The sequence below is a fragment of the Panthera onca genome, chromosome E2 (assembly GCF_046562875.1).
Source record: "Panthera onca isolate mPanOnc1 chromosome E2, mPanOnc1 haplotype 2, whole genome shotgun sequence".
NCBI classification, from domain to species: Eukaryota; Metazoa; Chordata; class Mammalia; order Carnivora; family Felidae; genus Panthera; species Panthera onca.
Window position 1 is genome coordinate 3,189,740 of NC_138353.1, and position 22,332 is coordinate 3,212,071.

A 22,332-nucleotide genomic window follows, 5' to 3' on the forward strand; every position below is an offset into this window, starting at 1 on the left:
CTGGAGCAGGATTTGCTCTGGACTTTGGAACGGAGTCGTAGACAAACGCTATCCGCGTGCGGTGGCGCCTGCGCGTTGGGTTGTCTGGGTTTATTCAGGGAGAGACCGTTGGCCCAAACCAACGCAAGCGCATCCGCAGCCATGTTCTGGCTGGGCCGGAGGGGCGTGGTTGTGCCCCGCGCGCAAACGCACTGCCCGGGCCCGGGCGCGCGGCCTTCGCGCACCCGGACGGCGGCGGGTGGGCGGGGCTTCCTGCGTGCCCCTGCGCTAGGGGATTGTGGGATAGTGGCGGACGGAGCCGGGCGTCGGAGGCTCCGAGCCGACTGCAGAGTCCGAAGACGCGGTCTGTTTGAGGAAGGGGGCGCCGAAGGAAGTGGGCCTCGGCTTCCGTCGGCCGCTGCTCAGCCCTGCGGCCTGTTCGGACTGCGGAGGACAACGTCTTCCCTGACCGGCCTTTGCTTTCCCGCGCGCCGCCGGGCCGGGCCAGCCGGGACCACTTCCCCGCTGAGGGCCTTTGCCGGCCTCGCGGCCGCACCGACCTCTCCGCGGCCCCGGTCGCCGGCGAGCCCCGGACGCCCGCCTCCGTCCGCTCCCGGCCGGCGCTGACCCCCGGACTCTGGAGCTCGGCGCGCGGGGAGCCCCCTAGGCCCGAAGGCGCTAGCGCGAGCCCCCGCCGCCCCCCGCCCCCTCATACCGGGCCCCTGAGGCGGGGCCGGAGCCGCCGGCGGCGGGGCGGGGGGGGCGCCCCGATGAGCCCCGAGTGCGAGGAACCGCCGCCCCCCCGCGCAGGTGAGCGGGCCCCCGGGTTCCCCGAGGGTCTCTCAGCCCCCCAGGTCTCGGACACCCCCCCCACCCCCACCCCGGCCAAGTTCCCTAGTCTCTCCTCTCGGCCTCCCGCCGGCCAGCTCACCTCCTCGGTCTCCCTCCGATTCCCCACTCGCTTCCAACTTCCCCTCCTCGGACTCAGCCCCACTCTCCTGGGACATCTCCATCTTTTCCTCCTCAGCCCCTTTCCCTGGAACACCCCCTTCCTGTCCTTAGACTCCCCGCCTCTGACCCTGCCCGTACCCCTGCCCCGGGCTCAGGCCCACTAGACCAGCAAGGCTCTCCCTGCTCCCTGCCCGGCTTAGCGTGTGAGGAGGGCTCTGGAAGCAGCCTGCGGAGCCAGCCAGGCCTGCTGAAGGCAGGCGGCAGAGGCAGGGACCAGCCCCAGGCCCTGCCCTGGGGAGACAAAGGCCCTGCCGGACAGTCACAATTAGGGGTGTTGTGATGGAGGTGGCTCAGGGCCTGCAGGCCGCAGAGGAGGGGCTCGGGAGCCTGGCTCGGTGGCTGTGGCGTTCTCTGTCTGGGAGGGACGAGTAGGGGGTTGACAGATGGAGAGTGGGAAGACGGGCCTTCCGGGTGGAAGGAGCAGCACGTGCAAGCCTGTGAAGGTGGGAACCGGGGAGTGGTCTGCAGAAGTGTCGGGAGCGGGCGGGTGGAGGGCCTTGGTGCCGCTCCCTGTCCAGCCCCTCGAATGTGATCTCCTGGTTAGGGTCTTTCTTGCTCGCTCTTTTGCACACCTGAGCCTGGGCTGAGGCCACAGACGTTACCGTTCACTCCGGCCCCAGAGGCAAGATGTTTCTGGAAAGGAAGATGCGTTAGGTGTGGTACGGGGTTCGGAGTGGTAAAGAAACTTCAGTGGTGTGTAAAATGGTGCTGATGTCAGTGTTCTTCTCACTCGGCGGCTCTGGGGATTCAGTGGGGATTCAGTGGGCCGTTTCGGGAAGCCTGGACCCTCACGCAAGGCACAGGAAGTGCTCCAGGATCAGTAGCTTTTAGGAGTATTCTTACTAGGTTTGGGATTACGTGTTGCAGTGGCTCTCAACTTGGGGCGCTTGTGTCCTCCAGGGGACATTTGGCAATGGCAGGAGGTGCCGATTGTTATGAGGAAGGTGCTACTGGTGGGTGGGGGCCAGGGATGCTGCTGGACGTTGTACAGTGCACGGGACAGCCCCTGCCACAGAGTATTTTCCAGCCCCAGATATCAGCAGTGCTGCGGTGCAGAAACCCTGCTCTCTAGCTTGGGTGTCGTGTACAGTTTTGCCTTATCTGCCCTGTTGGTACTCGTGGGTGGCTGTGTGTTCTGAGTTGTGTATTTTGATTTATTTTAGTATTTTCAGTGATTTTTGTTGGTTCATCTACAGTTTCTCTGCATCAGAGGAGAGCCCTCTGGTTCCCGCCTACCCCGATCACCAGCACTTTTTCAGGGTCTACGGGAAGTGACTTCAACAGGTCACGCTCCCCCTCTGGACTTGAGGTGTTTTTTTTAATAAGTATTTCTAGCTGTGGGCCTGGCCTTATGCTAAGTCCCGGTAAGTCGGCGTCTTGCAGAGGGAGGCAGGTGACTGAACAGGCAGATCCTGTCACAGAGCTCTCGGATGCTGTCACAGGGTGACCACGGAAGCTGTGGAAGTGTGGAGCAGGCCCCTAACAAAGTCAGGGGAGGCTTCTTGGAGGAAGTGGTGTCTGTGCTGAAGCCTGAAGGACCCAGGAGGAGCTAGTCAGGCCCAAAGAGCTAGAGGGAAGGCAGAGGGAGCAGCCAGCCAGGGCAGAGGCAAGGGTGCCCACGAGCAGCCAGGTGTGGCGGGAGTGTTGAGCACCATGCGGGTTGCAGCAAGAGATGAGGTGAGAGAGGCCAGGGAGCTTTGGTGAAAACGAGAGGCCTTCCGGGCGCCCCTGGCTCACCAGCTCTCTAGGGCAGGCTCAGCACGTGGGGGGTGGGGACACGCCCTCCTTTCCAGGCCAAGCATGGTTTTCTCTTTGAACACCCGCTTTATAGATCTTCCCGTGGGAGGTGTGATCTTATGGTAACCGTGAGGTGTCTCCCGAGGGAGGAGATGGAGTCCAAGGCCACAGGGATTATATTTGGAGAGGCAGGATTGGAACCCAGGCTGTTCTGACTTTGGATCTCCCTGGAACACTGACTCTGCTCCTCTTCGTGTTCCAAGGGCTGTTTCGAAATCTGATAGCCGTTTTCCTTTTTTCCTTTGAACCCATAACTGATCCAAGTGACAGTCCCGAATGTGAGCTTTCAGGTCCCTCCTTAGTCGTTGGCCAGGGGTCTGCAATCTTCTAATTCCTAATTATTCCATCTCCCGCGGTTGGACCCAAGTGGCCACCTCCCCTGGGAGAATGTGATCTGGGGTGTCCCCCTAACTGGGGACCCCTCCCAGGCTTTCCCAAGCCATGGACAAGTCCCAGCTTATTGTCCTCTGTGGCTGTGGCCAGGTCCCTCCTTCCCTGGCTTCAGTGGCCCCTTGTCCCAAATGGGCATCCTGCTGCCTACCTTGCTAGGTCTGTGCTGGGTTCTGCATCCTACTCAGAGGTCGTGGTGTCGCCGTTACTGTTGTCCTATCCTCGGAATCGAAGTCCCCTACTCCCTTTCCAGACTTTGCAGAGAGCTGACAGTTGGGGAGACTTGAGGGAGGTGGTCTCATAGCCCTTGGACCTGCTGAGCGCTCAAGGGGCTGAGGCCGGCCTTTCAGTCATGGGTTCTCTCCCCTGCTAGAGCTCGTGTCTCATCTCAGCAGCCTGTGGCCCTGTGATGGCTGAGGGTGGCGGCGCCTGCAGGCCAGAGACGGCCTCTGCCAGCGCTAGACCCTCCCCTGAGCCCCTGGGCCACTCAGGTGGCCACCCCAGACGCGCTTGCTTGCAGGGGCTTCATGGCCAGGGCAGGCGAGGAAGGGGTGGAAGGTAGAGGATCGGGCCCCGGGCTCCCTGGCACCGACAGAGATGGTGGAGGCAGATCGGCGGTGCAGTGGGGCCGTCGCTCTGGGCCCTGCAGTCAGGCCCTGTCTGAGCCTGGGCAGGGCAGGGGCGGGCGGGGCGGGCAGGCTCCTGGGAGGGCAGCTGCTGTCACAGGCCTAAGAACAACACAGCAGAGCAAGAGACCCGTGGCGATGGTGCCAAGCTGGCAGAGAGAGAGGTGGTTTTCTTTTTTAATGGCTTCCTTTCTCATTTACAGTTTCCCCTTCTTCCGTTTGCAGCCAGTCATGGTTTTCAAACGGTTGCTAAAAACCAGTGGTAGTCACTTCCGTTTTCTTGAAGTTTGCTAAGAGTTGCATAGGGTGGGGGTGGTGGCGTGCGAGGCGCCTGCCGGAGTATTTGAATGACCTGGGTCGCTCAGGCAGGTGTGCGGAGAGTCTGTCTCTGGGTTTTCTGGTTTTGAAGCTATCACCCCTGGGTTACTGTCCAGCTCCTTCCGTCCCGCTGGGAGTGTCTGGGCTTCGGCGGGGTCAGGGATCTACAGGAAGGGGCCACCAGCTGCCCAGCACTGCCATGTCAGGACCACCTGCCTGAGCTGGCCGTTCTCACAGGACTCTTCCTGAGGGCTGTGAACGCATTTCACAGATGAGGAGATGAGGCTCCAGGATACCAGGTGCCTGGCCCAGGCTTACCCCATTAGAGTGAGAATGGAACCCCCCCCCCCCTCCGGCCCATCGATTCCCAGGGCTTCCAGCAAGTTCTGTTAAGTGGGAAGATGGGGTTGGCCATCAGGACTTGAGGTTGGAGTGAATTGAGAGAGAGAGAGAGAGAGAGAGAGAGAGTGTGTGTGTGTGTGTGTGTGTGTGTGTGTGTGTGTGTGTTCCTGTTGTCCTGTTTTCCTGTATCTCCATCTCTGTTCTGTGTGGAGCTTGAGACGTGATGCTTGTAGGCACCAGCCGCCATTCACTTGCGTGTGATCCTTGCAGCCTCTCTGATTTTTGGAGGAACGACCTTAGGTTCTGAGAGTTTAAGGGGCCACCTGGGTTCTGAGGCCCCTGGAGTTCATTCCCCATACTACCCGGCACCTTCCTGTCTTACGGTGGGCAGGCCCACCCCTCCCCACCTCTCCCCCCTTCCCCCGCCCGCCCCTCCCCACCTTACACCGGCTCTCTGGAAAGCAGCTTGGGGAAGGAAACCCTAGCTGCTGTCCACAATCAACCCGTGGGAGAGGTTGGGGATGATGCCCTGATCCCGTGCCCTCTAACTAGGTGCTTTGGAAGTGGGTGGGCCTCAGCTTTGACAATTTCCGCCAGTAGACAGGATAGGGGGGCTGTCTGAGTCTTGGTGGCCACGGCCCTGTCCCTGTGGGCCCCTGTTCCCATGTCTGTCAAATGGGAATATTCACTCTCTTGTCTTGATGTGGAGCCCAGGTGCCCATGCTGGTGTGTAGGTTTTCAGGGGATGTTGTCTGGGCCCCATCCCCACCCTGCCCCTCAGCTGTGGGGGGTCCCGCTTAGCTCAGGGATGTTGGGGTTGTGGAAGGGGGAACCTGTGCTTGCTTTCTGTGCTTCAGCTTCTCTGGCAGCTGGCGTCTGGTTAGCTCTGGGTGACTTGGACACAGAGTGAGGCCTGGCCCCGGCCCTGTCACCACAGGCTTGAGCAACTTTGGTTTTGTTTTTGGTAGTGGTTTTCGTTGAGATACAATTTATACGTCATGTGGTTCATTTATTTAAAGTGCACAAGTCAGTGGTTTCTAGTATATTCAGAGTTGTGCAAACATCACCGTAGTAGGTTTTTTTCATTGAGGTGTAACGGACAAAATTGTGTACGTTCAATTTTAGAACTTTTGGGGTTTTTTTTTAGATATGCTTTTCCCAAAAGGAAATCTCATATCCATTAGCAGGCTCTCCCACCCCCACGCCCAGTCTCCCCCAGCTCCTGAAAGCCACTAATCTGCTTTCTGTCTATGGGTTTGCTTCTTGTGGACGTTTCACGTTAAGTGGCGTCCTACAACACGCAGTCCTTGGTGACTGGCTTCATTCCCTGGGCTTAGGGGGTCTTTTGAACTCTCTGGTCTCCCCCTCACGTGAGTCTCCAGTGGAGAAGGAGGTGGTGTGCTTGCCATATTGAGCTCCTTGCCTCTCACAGCCTGGTTGGTGGCTGCCCCTCAAGGGGGTCCTGGCCCCAGGTTTGCCCAGCTCAGTGCCTTGGGGCTGGTGAGTCACCTGTGCCAGCCCTTAGTTTTCTGGCCTGTAGCACAAGGCCTGTCACAGACTTGTTACCCAAAGAGAGAGGACGTCCATCAAGCGTAGAAGGGTTTCTTGAGAAGGTCTAGGATCTCAGCAAATGGAGGGAATTGCCTGCATGCAAAGGAGAGTCGCTGAGTACTTTAGAGTGTGGGGGGTGATGTTCAATGTTTTCCCCGTCACACGGCCCGGGGGTGCACACTCAGCACCAGCTCAGCCCTCCTCCCCTCCCCACCTCCACCTGTGACTGTGGTTTAACCGGGGGGGGGGGGGGGGGGGGGGGACATGGGAGGAGCGATGCCCTGGCAGATATGTCACCTGCTGCCTCAGAGGGGGCAGGGGCCTTATGCACGTGGGGGGTTGCAGACGGGGGTATCTTTCTGCTGCTATTTTGAACATAATCGAATCGCGTACCAGGTGCTGTGCAGGGTGCTGCCCCTGGGCGCTCACAGCAGCCTAACGAGGAAGGCTCTGCCTGTGCTGCCCGTCATCTGGTCAGGGCACCAGGGCACGTGCACCGTGTGACAGCACACTGTCGTGCAGACCGGGGTGCACATTCCAGAGCTGGTGGATGGAGGGGGTGCCAGAGCACTGCTTCCACCCTCTCGGGGGGTAGACGCTTGGCAGGAGACCCCAAGGATGAGAAGGAGCCGGTTACTGGGACATCCCAGGCCGGCGAGGCAGCAAGAGCAGAGTTGCTAAGAAGATCCCAGGCCAAGTGTGCTCTGCACACAAGCCGGTGTGTCCAGTGCAGGTGAGGAACGCGGTGTGAGGGCGGCTGGAGGAGCCAGCTCACACAAGTCTGCAGCCGGGGCAAAATTTAGACGTATCTGAGAGCGGAGGGAAGCTCTCAGGCTCCTGAGCAGACAGGACGTGGTCAGGTTCCATCTTAGCAAGACGGTCCTGGATGCCTGTGGAACAGAATGGAGAGAGGTGACGGGGCCTGGTCGGGGTGAGGGTTCTGCAGGTTAGAGAAGCGCCCCCAGTGGCTGAGTGATGGGCAGGTGTGCAGGCTGTGCCTCCCTGAATTCAGAGGTGTCTCCTGAGTAAGCGCTAGACTTGGAGCTGAGTGTCCCGCCAAGCCCCCGAGGACCGGGAAGGGGCTGGCCGTCAGAGTCTGGGTGAGGATGGCAGAGCCAGGCCAAGCTGGCCCTGCCCAAACTTGGGCCTGAGCCTGCCCGTTCCTCTGTAAGTGAACAGGACAAGGCCCCCCGCCCGGAGACTTTACCTTCCAGGAGCTTGGGTGGACAGTCACCTTTGTGCACCTCAGCATCCTCGCCTGTAAAATGGGGCCATCCATACCTTCTTGGGGGGCAGTCATGAGAGTAGGGGGAGATAAAGGCCAGACGGTCCTGAAAGCTGTCAGTACACAGCTGATGTGGGACATCAGTCTGGCATGTTAGGGAAGGGCCCCCCCCCCCCCCGCCCCGCCCATTCCTGTGATGCCGGGAGGCCTAGATGTCCAGCATGGTGCTGGGGCAGTGATGTCCTGCAGGGACCTCTTCAGGAGGGCCGGCCGCAGGCTGGGGGAGGCACACCCCTAAATGGCAGCTGCAGGATGACCTGTGAGGAGCCAGGCCGTAGCTTCCTCGGGGAGGCGCCGTGTAGGTGTGAGAGAGCCGGTGTGTGCCAGTGCTGTGGGAGTGGAGGTCCAAGGGGAGGCTGGGCTTGGCCCGAGCGGGCTGGAAGGCTGGCAGGGGCCCCTGGGGTCTCAAATGGCGAGACCCAGGGAGCCCTTTTGGGCTTCTGGCCGCGAGCAAACACCAGGCACTCAAGTTTGTGTTTTAGAAAAGTGGCCAGCGTGGAGTGGAGGGTGGAGGGCTAACGGGAGAGTCCCTGTGTGCTGTGGGACGGGACCTCTGGGCCTGTGGGAGGGCCCCCCGCCACCCTGGCAGGGACCTGGTGCCTGCTGCCGTCTCGTATGGTGGTGTCTACGCCACTCCACCTGCCGCCGTCCTGAGCCAGGGCCGAGGAATCGCCAGGGCCCCAGATCTGGGATCATTGCAAATTTAGAGCCACTTGTTCCTGGGCACGGCGGGAGGGCACGGCGGGTGGGGAGGACGCTTGGAGGTGAGTAGTCTCCCGCAGAGGCTGGGAGGGAGGGCTGGGTGCGGGGGGGCGGTGTCTCGAAGGGACCAAAGCCATGCGTGTGCCACTCTGCCCTGGCTTTGAGTCCTGGCTGCCTCCCGAGGGAGTCAGAGCCACTTTGTGCTCTGGGCCTGGGCTCCATTCCATGGTGGGTGGTGTGGGGCAGAGAAGGTGAGGGAGGGCCTCGCAGTCCCTCCTCGGTGGCCTCTGCTTTAGGTGGTCTTCACAGGCAGGTGACGAATGTGAGCTCTGGTCAGCACCTGTGTGGTGCTGGGGAGCCCCCAACTTTCCTGGGCATGAGTTGCCTGTCTTGCAGTGGGGTGGCGACGTGTCCTCAGAGGGGGGCCACGGGTGCTCTGCGTGGGGGACTAGTGGCCTGGGAGCTTGGTGGCAAGTGCAGGGCAGGCCTAGCAGGAGGTCTGGACTGGGAGCCGTAGGCCTTTGTAGAGGCCTGGTTGAGTCCACGTGCATAGTGGGCTCAGACCCCCAGGCACCCAGGGAGTGCTCCCAGTGAAGTGCTCCTGGTGGTGCCTAACTACCTGTGCTGGGGTGGGTCGGGGGTGGGACGCAGCCTTGTCCTCCTCCCCACTGAGTCAGTTACCCTGTCCTGGTTCCTTTGGGCCCCAGTCAGAGGCTCTTCTGGGAGGGCCCCCTCCCCCGCTTTTCCTCTTCCTTGTCCTGGGCCCTGGGTGGGGGGGGGGGGGTTGGGTGTGTTTGTGTGTGTGTATGTAGAATCCAGGCAACAGCCACAGCCTGGAGACATCTCAGACTTCCCTCTGCCGCCGCCCCACGCCCTGCACGTGGCATGGTGATTTGCTGGGCTGGCCAGCAGCCCCATGCTGGCGACCATGGGGCATTTGAATTTGTTCAAATACAGATTGAAGCGAGTCTGATGCCAGAGGCTCCAGGATGAGCACTGCTCCCACCCGTACTCTCAGGGTCCCTGCCCAGATTTGGGACCGTGGACACAGGCCCTGGACGGGGACAGGATCGCAGGGGCTCTGCACAGCCTCAGGGCTCTTCTTTGCAGGCCACGTGTGTGCACCCCCAGCCCCTCTCCTCCCCCCCCCCCCCCCACCTCCGCCCCCAGACTTCACCCGCGACTGGGGGCGGAGGGCTGGTCAGGGCCATTGGCCTCAGGTGTGCACTACCCTCTGGACTAGAGGGTGGCCCTGTCAGGCTGCCATGGTCATCCAGCAATAGGTGGCTGAGGTGGAGGGAGTGGGGCGTGGCGGGGCAGAGCCGGCAGAGGCTGGTGTGTGACAGGCCCCGCCCCCAGGGCGCCATGTTTTGGAAGTTTGACCTGCACACGAGCTCACACCTCGACGCGCTGCTGGAGCGGGAGGACCTAAGCCTGCCCGAGCTACTGGATGAAGAGGACGTGCTGCAGGAGTGCAAGGTCGTCAACCGCAAGCTGCTGGACTTCTTGCTGCAGCCGCCGCACCTGCAGGCCATGGTGGCCTGGGTCACCCAGGAGCCGCCCGCCAGCGGGGAGGAGCGGCTACGCTACAAGTGAGCCCCACCCCGTCCGTCCCGGCCACTGCCCTACTTGGGCCCCGTGCAGGCGGGGGGCCGGGAAGCAGGGGTGAAGGCGGATGTCAGAGGTCACCTGGGGGTGGGCCTGGGAGAAGGGCGGTGGGGGTCGGGTCCAAGCTCAGGTTGACTGTAGCCTTGGGGGCAGTGGGGAGCCACGAGTGGGTTCTGACAGGAGGGCATGGGAAGGCAAGGATGGCCCCGCCAGCTTCCCTGACATTTGCCACCCTTTTTGGACGTGAACCCCCCAGGTACCCGAGCGTGGCCTGCGAGATCCTGACCTCAGACGTGCCCCAGATCAACGACGCGCTGGGTGCCGACGAGTCCCTCCTGAACCGGCTCTACGGCTTCCTGCAGAGCAGCGGCAGCCTCAACCCACTGCTCGCCAGCTTCTTCAGCAAGGTCATGGGCATCCTTATCAACCGCAAGACAGACCAGGTACCGCCGCACCAGGGCCAGGGCGGCGGGCAGGCGGGCAGGTGCGCGGGCCTTGCTGGGTCGGGCCGAGTGACGAGCCTGACGAGCGCTGCCCCTCTGGCCCCCAGCTCGTGTCCTTCCTGCGGAAGAAGGACGACTTCGTGGACCTACTGCTGCAGCACATCGGCACCTCGGCCATCATGGACCTGCTGCTGCGTCTCCTCACCTGTGTGGAGCGGCCGCAGCTGAGGCAGGACGTGGTCAACGTGAGTGTGGGGGCGGGGCCTGCTGGGAGGGGGTGGGGCCTGCCGGAGGTGGGCGGGGCCGGTGAGCCGAGCGCCCCTCCTTCTCACCCCCCAGTGGCTCAATGAGGAGAAGATCGTGCAGCGGCTCATTGATCAGATCCACCCGTCAAAGGATGACAATGTGAGTGTCCCCTACTCGCCTGCTGTTCGTACCTGTGGCCCGGCCTCTTCCCTCAGATCTGCTCTTCACACCGGCTTTGCCCCCTCCTCCCTTCCGAAGAGGTGAACTGGTGAAGAAGGGAAGCTTTAGAACCTGGTGTGTGCATGCCCTTGAGGCTCTCGCTGAGAGTAAGAGGGGCCGGACCCACACGGACGGGGTCTGGTGAACCAGGACCTTGCCCAGCATCTGATGGGTCGCAGCCTGGCGAGGGGCCTCGGGCTCTAGGCCCCCTCACTGCCAGCCTCCCCCCCCCCCCCCCCCCCGCCCCCTCCCCTGCTGACTGTGACCTGGCAGATAGACCCTACTTGTGCTTCAGAGAATCCGTACAGAGGTTCCGCATCCTCACTGCAGCTCACGGGGCCTCGCCATATCTTCCGGAGCTGCTGGCTTACAGAGCCGAGGCCCACGGGCTTGGGGAGTTAGCCCTGGACATCTAGCCAGTATCCGTCCCTGTAGGGTGAGGGCTGTGCAGGCCTTGTGGCACAGGAGCTCTGAAGAGTGAGCGGCCCGTGGTCCGGGTGGGTCTGGGGTCTGCACAGGTGGGCCCTGGCAGCTGCTCAGTAGGTTACCCTCAAGAGTTGTGTTCATGTTTCTCTCTTGGCTTTTCTTTGTAACAGCTTTGTTGAGATATAGGTTACGTGCCATGTGGATCACCTATTTAGAACACAATTCAGTGGTTTCTGGCGTGTTTACAAAATTGTGTGATTATTGCCACATTGTTTTAGAATACTTTTTCATTACCCCAGAAAGGAAATGCTGTGCCCATTAGCTGTCACTCCATTGCCTTGCGGTCCTCCAGCCCCTAGCAGCCACCAGTCTGCTTTCTGTCTCTGGGTTTGCTTTTCCTGGACTCACTGTACGAATGGAATCACGAAATACATGGTTTTCATGACTGGCCTCTTTGCTCACCTGTGTTGTGGCATGTCAGTGCTCCGTCCCTTCCTGAGGCTGAGGAATGTTCTGGCATGCAGACACATCACCGGTATTTATCCACTCACCAACGCTGGACATCTATCTGGTCGTTCCCTCCTTTGGCTATAGCAGATGGGGTGTCACCTTCTCCAGGAAGCTTTCCTGGGTTTCCCGTTTCTTCGTCATCTGTCCTCTCCCAGCATTTGGTGTCTTCGTTTTTTTTCCCTCGGCATTTGTTTCCCCATGTCTGTGTTTCCCCATGTCTGTGTTCCTACAGGCCAGCTGGTCAGCTCACGAGGGCCCAGCAGCTGGGCTGGTGTCCTCAGCTCTCTGTTTGCCTCCCCAGCAACATTCCAATGCGTCCCAGTCCCTGTGCGACATCATCCGCCTGAGCCGGGAGCAGATGATCCAGGTCCAGGACAGCCCAGAGCCTGATCAGCTGTTGGCCACCCTGGAGAAGTGGGTTTGCGGGGCAGTTCCCAGGCCCAGGGAGGGAAACTGTCCAGAGCCCTGCACCCTGACCCCGCCCTGTCCCCTGCCCCAGGCAGGAGACGATCGAGCAGCTCCTAAGCAACATGCTGGAGGGAGAGCAGAGCCAGTCTGTCATCGTGAGCGGGATCCAGGTGCTGCTGACCCTGCTGGAGCCCAGAAGGCCAAGGTGAGGGGGGCCAGCCCCCCAGGTGGCTGAGCCATCCCTCAGAGCCCTGCCTTCGCATCTAGAGGCGAAAGTCATGGGGACATGGCCTCTACAAGGGCTGGCCCCTTCTTGGTGGTCACTTAGGGTCCCGGGAAGAGAGTCCTCTGCTCATATCTGAGGCCAAATAAACCGCCTGTGGCTTGGAGGTAGCTGTCTGAATCCAGGGCCCTTCAGGTGGTTGCCTGAGACAGTGGGGCCTGTCCTGCACAGTCCCTGAGCACCCGCCCCTGGTCCTTGCCCTACCCTTCCCAGGGAAGCAGTTTTTCACTCCCAGAAGTGCCACACGTGTGCATATCCATGCACACAGGTCCTCTGTCCTGTCCCCTACCACAGGTCTGAGTCTGTGACCGTGAACAACTTCTTTAGCAGTGTGGACGGGCAGCTGGAGCTCCTGGCCCAGGCGACCCTGGACAGCACCACGTCCAGCGTAGGTGCCCTGCACGCCCTGCGCCCACGCCTTGGCCGTTTCCACCAGCTCCTGCTTGAGCCCCCCGAGGTGGGCTGGGGTGCCGGGGAGGGAGGGTGGCAGGGAGGGTGGCCCCACATCCCGGGCAGCGCTAAGCCACCCCTCTGCCTGTAGCTGGAGCCGCTGCGTACTACGTGGGGCAGCCTGGCCCCACCACTGGGCAACACCCGGCTGCACGTGGTCAAGCTGCTGGCCAGTGCCCTGAGCGCCAACGATGCAGCCCTGACCCAGGAGCTCCTGGCACTGGATGTGCCCAACACCATGCTGGTGCGGAGGGTAGGGGGGTGGGGGGCCGAGGGGGTCAGGACTGGGCGGGGGCCCCTGGGCAGGGCTAGGGGCACAGGGCAGGTGGGGGGCCTCGGCGCCAGCCTGTGCTTCCCCCACCCAGGACCTCTTCTTCCACTACGTGTTCAACAACTTCCTGCATGCCCAAGTGGAGTCGTGTGTGAGTGCCATGCTGAGCGCTGGGCCTCCTTCCGACAGTGGCCTCGAGACACCTGCTCCAAACCCTGTCGTGAAACATGTGAGCTGGGCTCCCAGGTCCCCTTCTGTCCCCTCCTGTCCCCTCAGGTGGGCTCTGCCCCAGGTCTGCCTGCTGGGCGCCTGTGCATGCTGGGGGTGGGGCTCGGCCTTGTCTTAGGTCTGTCTTCGAGAAATGGGGGGTGATGTGCAGGTAGGTGCAGGATGTGGTGCCCTCAGGGCAGCGGGTGTCCTGGGAGACAGAGGGATGGCCTCCCTGGATCTAGCCCAGGGCCTCAGGGAGGAGCTGACCAGCAGCACCTCCATGGGGGTGGGGCTGGAGGGACGCAGGGGAGGAGGGGCGGAGTCTGGCCCCGCCCCCACACCCACCCTGCTGTCCCAGCTGCTGCAGCAGTGCCGCCTGGTAGAGCGCATCCTGACCTCCTGGGAGGAGAACGACCTCGTGCAGTGAGCATCCCCCGGGCCCCCTGCCCCCAGGGGAGGGCGGGGCAGGGGCAGGTGTGGCCAGTGTCCAGCTTCGGCCTCTGATCTTGTCCAGGTCTGCAGGGGGCCCTCGCAAGGGCTACATGGGCCACTTGACGAGACTGGCCAACGCCCTGGTGCAGAACGCAGAGAAGGGGCCCAACGCTGAGCAGCTGGGGCAGCTGCTGAAGGGTGAGGGCCTGGGCACACCCCAGCTCTGGAGGGCAGGGGAGGACGCCGTGGGGCCCCTCACGACCTGTCCCCTTCCCTCGGAGCAGACCTGCCCAGTGAGCAGCAGGAGCAGTGGGAGGCCTTCGTGTCCGGACCCCTGGCAGAAACTAACAGGAAGAACACAGTGGACCTGGTGAGGCTGATTCTCCCCTCCATCGGGGTTCTCCCCTGCGCACACCCCTCCGGTCCTCGCCCCTACTCGCCCATACCTCCCCCGCCCTGGTCCTCACCCCTATCCGCCCACACCCTGCCCACCTTGGTCCTCACTCCTGCCTGCCCACCCGTCCCAGGTGAGCACCCACCACCTGCACTCCTCCAGCGACGATGAGGACGACCGGCTCAAGGAGTTCAGCTTCCCGGAGGAGGCGGTGCTGCAGCAGGTGGGCTGCGGGGCGGGGAGGGGGGCTACCCTGCTCCTCCGGGCCCCACCCAGCCCCTGACCACCGCCCCGCCCCTCCTCCGCAGGCCTTCATGGACTTCCAGATGCAGCGCATGACCTCTGCCTTCATCGACCACTTTGGCTTCAACGACGAGGAGTTTGGGGAGCAGGAAGAGAGTGTGAAGTAAGTGTGCCCTCCCTGACAGGGTGGGGGCACGGGGCCGTGGGTCGGAAAGTGAGCGCTCACCTGCCCTGTGGCTCCTCCTGCCATCTTTCCCATCTTCCCTGGTGTGGGTGGGGACAGGCCTTGTGCCGAGCTGGGCCTGAGCTGGGCCGTGTGGAGCTCCTGGGATGGGTCCTCGAAGCCGGAGTGGCCCCCACATCCCCTCGCCTGCACAGGCCCCAGGCTGACGGGAGAAATTTTCTCAGTGACTAGTTGTGCTTCTTTGTAATTGTGGTGTAATAATATTTTAACTTGGTGTTGCCGTCACCAACTTTCTTCTTTATTTTCCGAGCTTTCCAGCACAGGTATTTGTTGCTTTTATAGTCAAGAGAAGAAAATTAGGATTTTCTAACATCGCGTAAATTGTATGAGCAATCTAGTGGCAGCAGTTGGAAGGTAGCAGAGGACCAGTGGCTGAGTGTCACTTGTGGGGGCTGGGGGGCCACGATGTCCCTGGGTCGGGGGCAGCTGAGCTGAGGTCCCTGTCTGCGTTTGCTTCATCGCTAGCAGTGTGTTGGGTGCTTCTTGGGTGGTGTCCTATCATGTGCCCACCATCCTCCTCTGCTTAGGGCTCAGGAGCCCCGTTAGAGCTGGGGAGACTGAGGTGCGTGTTGGCCAGTGTGGGAGCAGGATCACTGCTGCGTGATGGGCACTGGCTGGCGGCTGGGCTGCCTCACCTATGTGGACGTGAGCTTTGTGTCCGCTGCTACCCTGCCCAGCTCAGAGCCTGGTACATGGATGGCCTGGCGGTTCTGGCTGTGTTTCCGAGCCCTGGACCCTAGAGAAGACCCTGCCCTGGTGGAGGACAGTGTGGGGACTACCAGCTGTCCTCTTGATGGAAACTGTTGCCTCCACCGTCACATCATTTCCAGTGGGGCTACAGACTCTTTTAAAAAACCTTGGAAGCCGTGAAGTGTTGTAGAATGGAAGGTAGATGAATATTTTTAGGATGTTGGAGCTGAAGACGTTGCCTGGCAGGGCTCAGGCTGCCAGAGTGGACTGCTCAGCCGGGACCAGCTCTGCGTGTCTGGGTGGAGAGGTCGCGAGGACACCGTGTGGGCGTGTCTGCTCGGTGTCGGGAGCTGGGACAGCGCTCCGATCACTGACCTCCATTTGTCCACAGATCTTCGTGGCAGTGTTTCCTGGGGGGAGGGGGGCACGTGGTAACGTGGGAAGTATCCGTAACGCGGGGGACGGACGGACAGATGTCCGACGCCGCCAGAGAAGTGAGTGAAGGACACGGGGCGGAGACTGGCGGGGGGAGACTAAGTGACGCTCCCGGCAGCACTTTGTGTCGGCATCGAAAGCGCGTGCGCTGACTTCCCTGGCGCTGGAAGTGTTTCGTGGGGCTTTCAGAAAGGGAGTTGAGCAGAGGGAGCTGGGTGTCGGCCCGGTGAGAGGGGTGAGAGGCCGAGAGGCGTGAGAGGTGGGCGGGATGGGGCGAGTCCCAGCCCCAGACTCGCCCCGCTCCAGCTGGGGCTGGACGTGCGGGCCGTGTGTGCTGTGGCCCGGCGCTGGGAACCTCCGGCTCTCACTCGTCGGAGACAGGAGGGATGACGACAGCCCGCACTTGTGGCCCGTGGCCACGGTCTCACTCGGTTTTGTTTCTTTGGTCTCTGCTTAAATTGCACGCGGCCTGCTCCAGCTACCAGAGGCCCAGGGCAGCACGGGGACAGAATAGGGAACAGACAGAGTAGGTGCCGTTCGTCAGAGTCGGCACACGGTTGCGTCTCCATTTCTGACCGTGCCGCGTTGGGCCCAGTCACCGTGGGCACTAGCCTGTCTCCCCGGGGAAGCGTGTGCCTGCGTAAGGAGCTCACCTCGACGGTAATCTTTACGCCTCGACGGGCGTCCCTGTGTGAGGGCTGAGACAGGAGACGGAGGCGTTCTGTGCTCCACCTCGAGATGCCCTGACGCGGCCACTGCCTCACTGCTGTGGCACTTCCCTCCTAGCGCGCCATTCGACAAGACCGCCAACATCACCTTCTCCCTCAACGCCGACGACGAGAACGTGAGTACCCCCCGTTCCTGGCCGTGCGGGGGTGGGGGCGGGGGGTCCTGCAGACAGTGCCGCCCACCCCGGCCTCCCGCCCTGCACCCCGCAGCCCAATGCCAGCCTGCTGGAGATCTGCTACAAGGACCGAATCCAGCAGTTTGATGACGAGGAGGACGAGGACGAGGAGGAGGGCCAGGGCTCCGGGGAATCTGATGAGGAGGATGGTGCCTGGCAGGGCTGCCAGCTGGCCAGGGGAGCCCGTCCGGGCCAGCCCCCGGGTGTGCGGTGAGTCCTCTCCGCCTCCTGCAGCCGGGAGCCCGGCGCGCGGGGCGGTCGGGGCCCCGAGATGTGGTTTTCGCCCGCTAGTGTGGATGAGAAGCGTGAGAACGTGGTGTGTGTATTAGGTGGGGCACTTCGGTTTTGAATGCCAGAGACCCAGCTAAGCTGAGGTCGGCTACAGAGGGCATAGGGCAGTGGCTCGTGTGTGGCCGGAGAGAGGTGGGTCCTTGAGGAATGGCCTGGTGCAGGTGAATCTGTCTCTCCGCTCTGTTCTCCCCGTGTTCGCTCTCGTTCGGGTGTCCCCACAGAGCCACCGACGTGGCATTGGTGTGCCTTCGCTCCAGTACAGGAGAGGCGGTGATGGTGTCTCCCGTACAGGCTGTGACCAGCTCTCTGCACGCCCCAGATTCGTGCCTGGTGAACAGGTGCTCAGGGCCTTTGTCCCTGTGGTTTCTGGCTTGAGGATCACGCTGTGTAGTTTTAACTTTTTCGTGCACAGCCGCACAGACACCCCTTTGCCAGCACCCGGATGAGGGAGTGGAGCCATCCCCTTGCCACTGTGCCCCCTGAAGGTGGCGCTGTCCTGACTTCCTGCCCGGTAGATTTTGCCTCCTCCTCCTGCTTGTGAGGTCTTCACACACACACACATCCCCCCTCCCCACCATGGCTGTGGTTGTGTTTCACTTCCCATCTGCTGGGCGTGCTGTTGTGTTACTGGCCCGGCTGGTGTGTACTTGTGTGTGTCCTTGAACACCCCAGTCATGACTCACCCCACGTTCTCTTCCAAGAGTCTCACAGTTAGGCTTTTGATCCCGTGGTGAGCTGTGTGTCTATGGTGTGAAGTGGGGGTCCAGCTTCCTCTTCTCTCTGTGTGAATGTCTTCCCAGCACCTCTTGTCGAAGAGACTGCCCTGTCGCCACTGAATGGACCCGGTGCCCTTGTCACACATCATTTGACTGTATGTGTGGGTTAATACTGGCCTCTTTGGTCCATTGGTCCTTATGCCAAGACCTCCTTGTCTTTAATTTTTTTTGTTTTCATTAAAAAATTTTTTTTTAATGCTTGTTTATTTTTGAGAGAGAGAGTCAGAGTGTGAGGAGGGGAGGGGCAGAGAGAGAGGGAGACACAGAATCCCAAGCAGGCTCCAGGCTCTGAGGTGTCAGCACAGAGCCGGATGCAGGGCTTGAACCTACGAACCGTGAGATCATGACCTGAGCTGAAGTTGGACGCTTAACTGACTGAGCCACCCAGGCACCACCCCCTAATTTCTTTTGTTATTTTACTGAGAGAAAGAGAGAACATAGGAGCAGAGGAGAGGGATAGAGAGGGACAGAGAATCTTAAGCAGGCTTTATGCTCATCTCAGAGCCTGATGTGGGGCTCAGTCCCATGATGGTGAGATCATGTGACCTGAGCTGAAATCAAGAGTCAGACCCTCAACTGACTGAGCCACCCAGGCGCCCCATCCCTGTTTTGATTACTGTCGTGTTGTATTTTTGAAATCAAGAAGCGTGAGGACTGCAAGTTTGTGGTTGTATTTCAAGACTGCGTGGCCTATTCAGGGTCCCTTGGGATTCGGTGTGAATTTTAGCATCAGCTTGTTAATTTCAACAACTGAAGCCAGCCAGGGTTGAGAGGGCCCATCTGGAACCTGTAGGTCAGCTCAGGTCGTGCCCTGCGAGCCCCATCCCATCCTCCAGTCCGTGAACACAGAACGTCTTTTTTCTGTTTGGGTCTTTTGTAGGGTATAAGTTTCATGCTTCCTGTGTTAAATTTATCCCTACATATGTTACATAAGTGGAATTTTGAGATTGTCACAAGTGTACAGAAATAGAGTGGGTTTTTGCACGTTGACGTTGTGTTCTGCGGCACTCGCTCTGACAGTCTTAGCGGATTCCTTGGGGTCGTCTGAACACAGTCACGTCATCTGCAGTTAGAGCTTTACTCCTCCTCTTCTGATCCGGATGCCTCTTAATTCGTTGTTTTGCCTCCTTGGCCTCCAGTATGGTCCTGAGCAGAAGTGGAGAGCAGCCCCGGTCTTGCTCCTGGCCTTGGGGAGCATCTGGGCTTCCTCCACCTTGTGTGATGGCCCTTGTGGGTTTAGGAGATGCGCTGCCGCCCCCCCCCCGCCCTGACTCTGGAAGCTCCCTTCTGCTCTCTCTTTGCTGAACGTCTGCGTTTACTCTCAGCTGTGTGCAGATGGGTCCCTTTCCAGTCGGTAACCATTCACACCATGGTGCATTCGGCATCTTAGGAGCCATGTCATTTCTTAACCATTCCCCAGTTGGCGACACATAGGCCAGTCGGGCTGTCCCCCGGGCTGGGGTCGTGTGTCAGTCGATACTTAGAGCACAGTTTTGGAGCAGCCGCCCCGAGTGTGTGGTTGGAGGGAGAGTGTCAGGTCAGGGGTGGGGGCGGGGAGGCTGTTCTCGTTAAGGATGGGCTTTGGCATCTGTTCACCCCATGGGCCCCGGAAGGCCCTGACCTGCCTGTGCTGTGGCTTCCCTGCCGCCCCCACTCGTCCATCCCTTCTGTCGTCCCCGGGTAGTGAGGACACCTGGCTATGTCTCAGCATAGCCGCTGACCGGTGGTTTCCGGGCAGGAGTGGAGGCAGCACAGACAGCGAGGATGAGGACGATGAGGAGGACGAGGATGACGGTGACAGCCGAGCAGCCGGTGGGAGGACCAGGCCCCCCTGTCACCCCGGCCCTGGCCCCCAGCCTCCAGGTGGGTGAACACAACACACAGGGTGGGGCATGCCGGGGCGCACGTGGGGTGTCCGCCTGCCGTGCTCACCCCTCCCTCCTCCCTCCCCCTGCCCAGGCCCCAGCTGGCCAGCCACCTTTGACCCAGTGCCTACAGACACCCCGACCGGCTCCCGAGACTCTGGGGAGAAGGAGCCGAGCTCTGGTCTCCTTGCCCCACAGGGGCCCCTCGGCGCTCCCCGGGACCTCTCCACCCTGCAGCTCAGGTAAGGCCGCAGTGGCTACCCAGTCCCTGGGCCCCTGGGCTGGAGCGCTGACTCCAGCTGGCCCTTGAGCTGCTCCCCCCACCTTGCCTTCCCCCCAGGTCTCAGGACCCCGCGTCCCCCTCAGCACCTCAGGAAGCCACAGACGGCAGCACAGTAGCGGAGCCCTCGGGTGAGCGTCGCCTGCCCAGCCCCGCCGCCCACCCCGTTGTCCCCTGGCCTTGCTCATGCCCGGCCTCGCTGAGCTCAGGTCTCCTGGCCTCTCTCCGCACAGCCCCCTGCCAGGCCTTGGTCAGCTTCGGGGACCTCCAGGCCACCCTCAGAGGGACACGCTCCACTCCCAGCTCCTTGAACAGGTGAGCGGCTCGGGAGACAGGTGGAGCCTGGCCCCTAGGTTGGTCCTGCCCTGGAGTTGCTCCGAATGGCCCTCAGAGGACCCCCCAGGTCTGCACTGCGGCCTCGGGGCCTTGTGGCGACTGAGGGTCCGCTGCTGTGCCTGCGCCCACGTGTGGATGCCACAGAGGACCCTGGAGCCCAGGGCTGCAGGGCTGGGAAGGCTCCCAGAAGCGGGCAGGCGGTGTGCAGAGCTATCTGGATCTCCTCCTGCCTGGTGGCTCCCAGGGGTCTCTGATGGGAGGGTCCACCCTGGGCTGTGCACCTCTTAGGGGTGGGAGGGTCCACAGGGTATTGGTGATGGGAGCCCCACTGACGATCCGCCCTCTACACACAGTGCAACCAGAGACCCTGCTACCTCCGTCCCAGCCCCCGCGGCCTGCCAGCACCCCCAGACCACAGAGGGGGAGAAGAGCCCAGAGCCCTCAGGGCTCCCCCAAAGCCAGAGGTGAGTGTGGTGCGGCCTCCCAGGGCAGCCGGGGTCACGTGGGGGAGGCACTGACCTTCCTACATCTGTCTCCTCTGACAGTGCCCAGGCCCTTACACCACCTCCGATGTCCAGCGGCTCTGCCCCGGGAGGGCCAGCATCCCTGGGCTCCCAGTGAGTGGTGAGGGCTGGCTGGGGAGCAGCTGGGCTGGGGCTGGGCAGGCGGGGGGCTGCAGGGGTGGGGGCAGCGGGCTGCTCACCTGGGTCTCCCTCTTGGTTCCCAGGTAACTGCCTGGTCCTGGTGGTGGCGGCTGAATTCTCCGTACTCCACGTGGACCCGGCCCAAGTGGGGGCAGGGCGGGTCCCACGATGGCCCTGTTGCCCCATCACCCCCTCCCCCCCCATCTGCCCCCACGTTCTCTCCTCTGGACTCCCAGGAGCCTGGTGCCAGGGAGACAGGCCCCTACCCACCCCCATTTGCACTGAGAAAAGAAATTATGGAGTTTTGTCTCCTAGAATAAAGATACAGAGTCGAGTAGAGAGAAAGGAGAGAGAGAGAGAGAGACCTATATTATATATTATATAGAGAGAGTGGGTGGGTGGAGAGCCAGGAGGAGGCCAGGCGGGCGGGACAGCGGGTTGGACCTTCATCCCATCCCGAGGACATTGCCCCCCCCCCCCACCACGCCCCCAGCCTCCGGTGCAGATGCCCACACCCACACTCGGCTCAGGTCCGCCTCGGGGGAGGGCCCGAGTGGGGGCCGTGCCTTTGCCCAGACCCTTGCCCTGGACCCTGCACTTTGACCCGGGCTGGGGGCTAGAGGACCCCTGCCTGGCCCTGCTGCCTCTGTAGGAGCTGGCGGTCCCCATCCGAGGGGGTCTCTTCGGGGACATTCCTGTGGGGCCCTGATGCACTCACTGAGACTTCCGCACCTCCCATGGACCCCGGGGCGGGGGGTCGGCAGGGGTCTGGCTGGGGTCCCCTTCCCATGCCCGAGGGTCTGGGGTCCAGCCCAGCTGCCAAGTGACCTTGTCCCAGCTCCCCCTCCCCAGGCTGGCGTGAGTGTGCGTGTGTTCGTGCCCAGCTTCTATTTCATATTGCAAATATAAATAAATAAATACAGTTTAAGATTCCCACTGAGACCTTGAGTTCTGGGACTCGGGGAGGGGCAGCCCGAGCTGTCCTTGCACTGTGGCCTCGTGACCCCAGGTGTGGCCCGCAGAGCGCAGTTAGGCTCCTGGACCTCCTTGCTCTGCAGAGGGTGGGGTCACTCGGGCTCAGCGCAGGAGGAATGCCTGGGGCAGAGGGGCAGAGCCCTGCCCAGCCCTGTCTGGGACCCGGTCCCCACAAGGTCCCCTGACCTGGGGTCTCTGTGTGTCCCGGCTCCTGGCTCCACACACAGGTGGCAGGTCTATCCCTGGCCTTGGCAGCGGTGGGCGGGGGAGCGACACGGCTGGGTGACCTTGCAGAAGCCCCTGAGCCTCAGCTCCTGCAGTGGAGCAGAGGGCGTCCGAGGTGGCCAGCCAACCAAGATAGGTGGGCACCTAGTAGTTCATGCCTTCTGAACTAGAAGTGAGGGACAGGCCAGGTGCACTTGCTGATGTGCACAGGAGCCTTTGTTCCGATGACTTCCAAAGCCGCAGACCAGCTCAGCAGTGATGACCTTGCCCAACCCGACACTGGCGTTCGCTCCTTGAGGAGGGTGCAAGGAGGCTGGCGTGGGGGCCGTCCAGGGCACGGGGAGGGCTTCGGGGTCCTGAGCGGGAGCCGAGGACCGTGTGTGGCAGGGAGGCCAGAGTACAGGGGGGACCCCCAGGCAGTCTTTTGGGGGACACTGGGTGGGCAGGTGCAGAGGGAGTTTCCATCCAAGGTGGTCCTGCCTCCGGAGACGGGGTGATGGGGCTCCGCTCCCCTGCTGAGGCG

General features: G+C 61.7%; 1 protein-coding gene across 2 annotated transcripts; it reads left to right on the forward strand.

Annotated features, from left to right (window-relative positions):
* The first annotated feature begins 247 nt into the window (after positions 1 to 247).
* On the forward strand, positions 248 to 21,542 carry PPP6R1 (protein phosphatase 6 regulatory subunit 1). 2 transcript variants are annotated; one of them, XM_078439279.2, is made up of 25 exons: positions 248 to 789; positions 8,959 to 9,116; positions 9,361 to 9,593; positions 9,866 to 10,052; positions 10,160 to 10,297; positions 10,392 to 10,457; positions 11,755 to 11,867; positions 11,953 to 12,066; positions 12,439 to 12,601; positions 12,686 to 12,838; positions 12,960 to 13,094; positions 13,434 to 13,498; positions 13,590 to 13,705; positions 13,792 to 13,877; positions 14,035 to 14,124; positions 14,210 to 14,307; positions 16,300 to 16,357; positions 16,452 to 16,627; positions 19,223 to 19,347; positions 19,444 to 19,591; positions 19,690 to 19,760; positions 19,863 to 19,944; positions 20,319 to 20,429; positions 20,511 to 20,589; positions 20,693 to 21,542. In XM_078439279.2, exons 2-24 carry the CDS (start codon positions 8,991 to 8,993, stop codon positions 20,584 to 20,586), a joined length of 2,730 nt encoding a protein of 909 aa, XP_078295405.1. In that variant the 5' UTR covers positions 248 to 789; positions 8,959 to 8,990; the 3' UTR covers positions 20,587 to 20,589; positions 20,693 to 21,542. The 2 variants fall into 2 exon arrangements, with proteins under 2 accessions (XP_078295405.1, XP_078295404.1); XM_078439278.2 differs by having other exon boundaries at positions 20,511 to 20,582.
* The last annotated feature ends 790 nt before the right edge of the window (positions 21,543 to 22,332 follow it).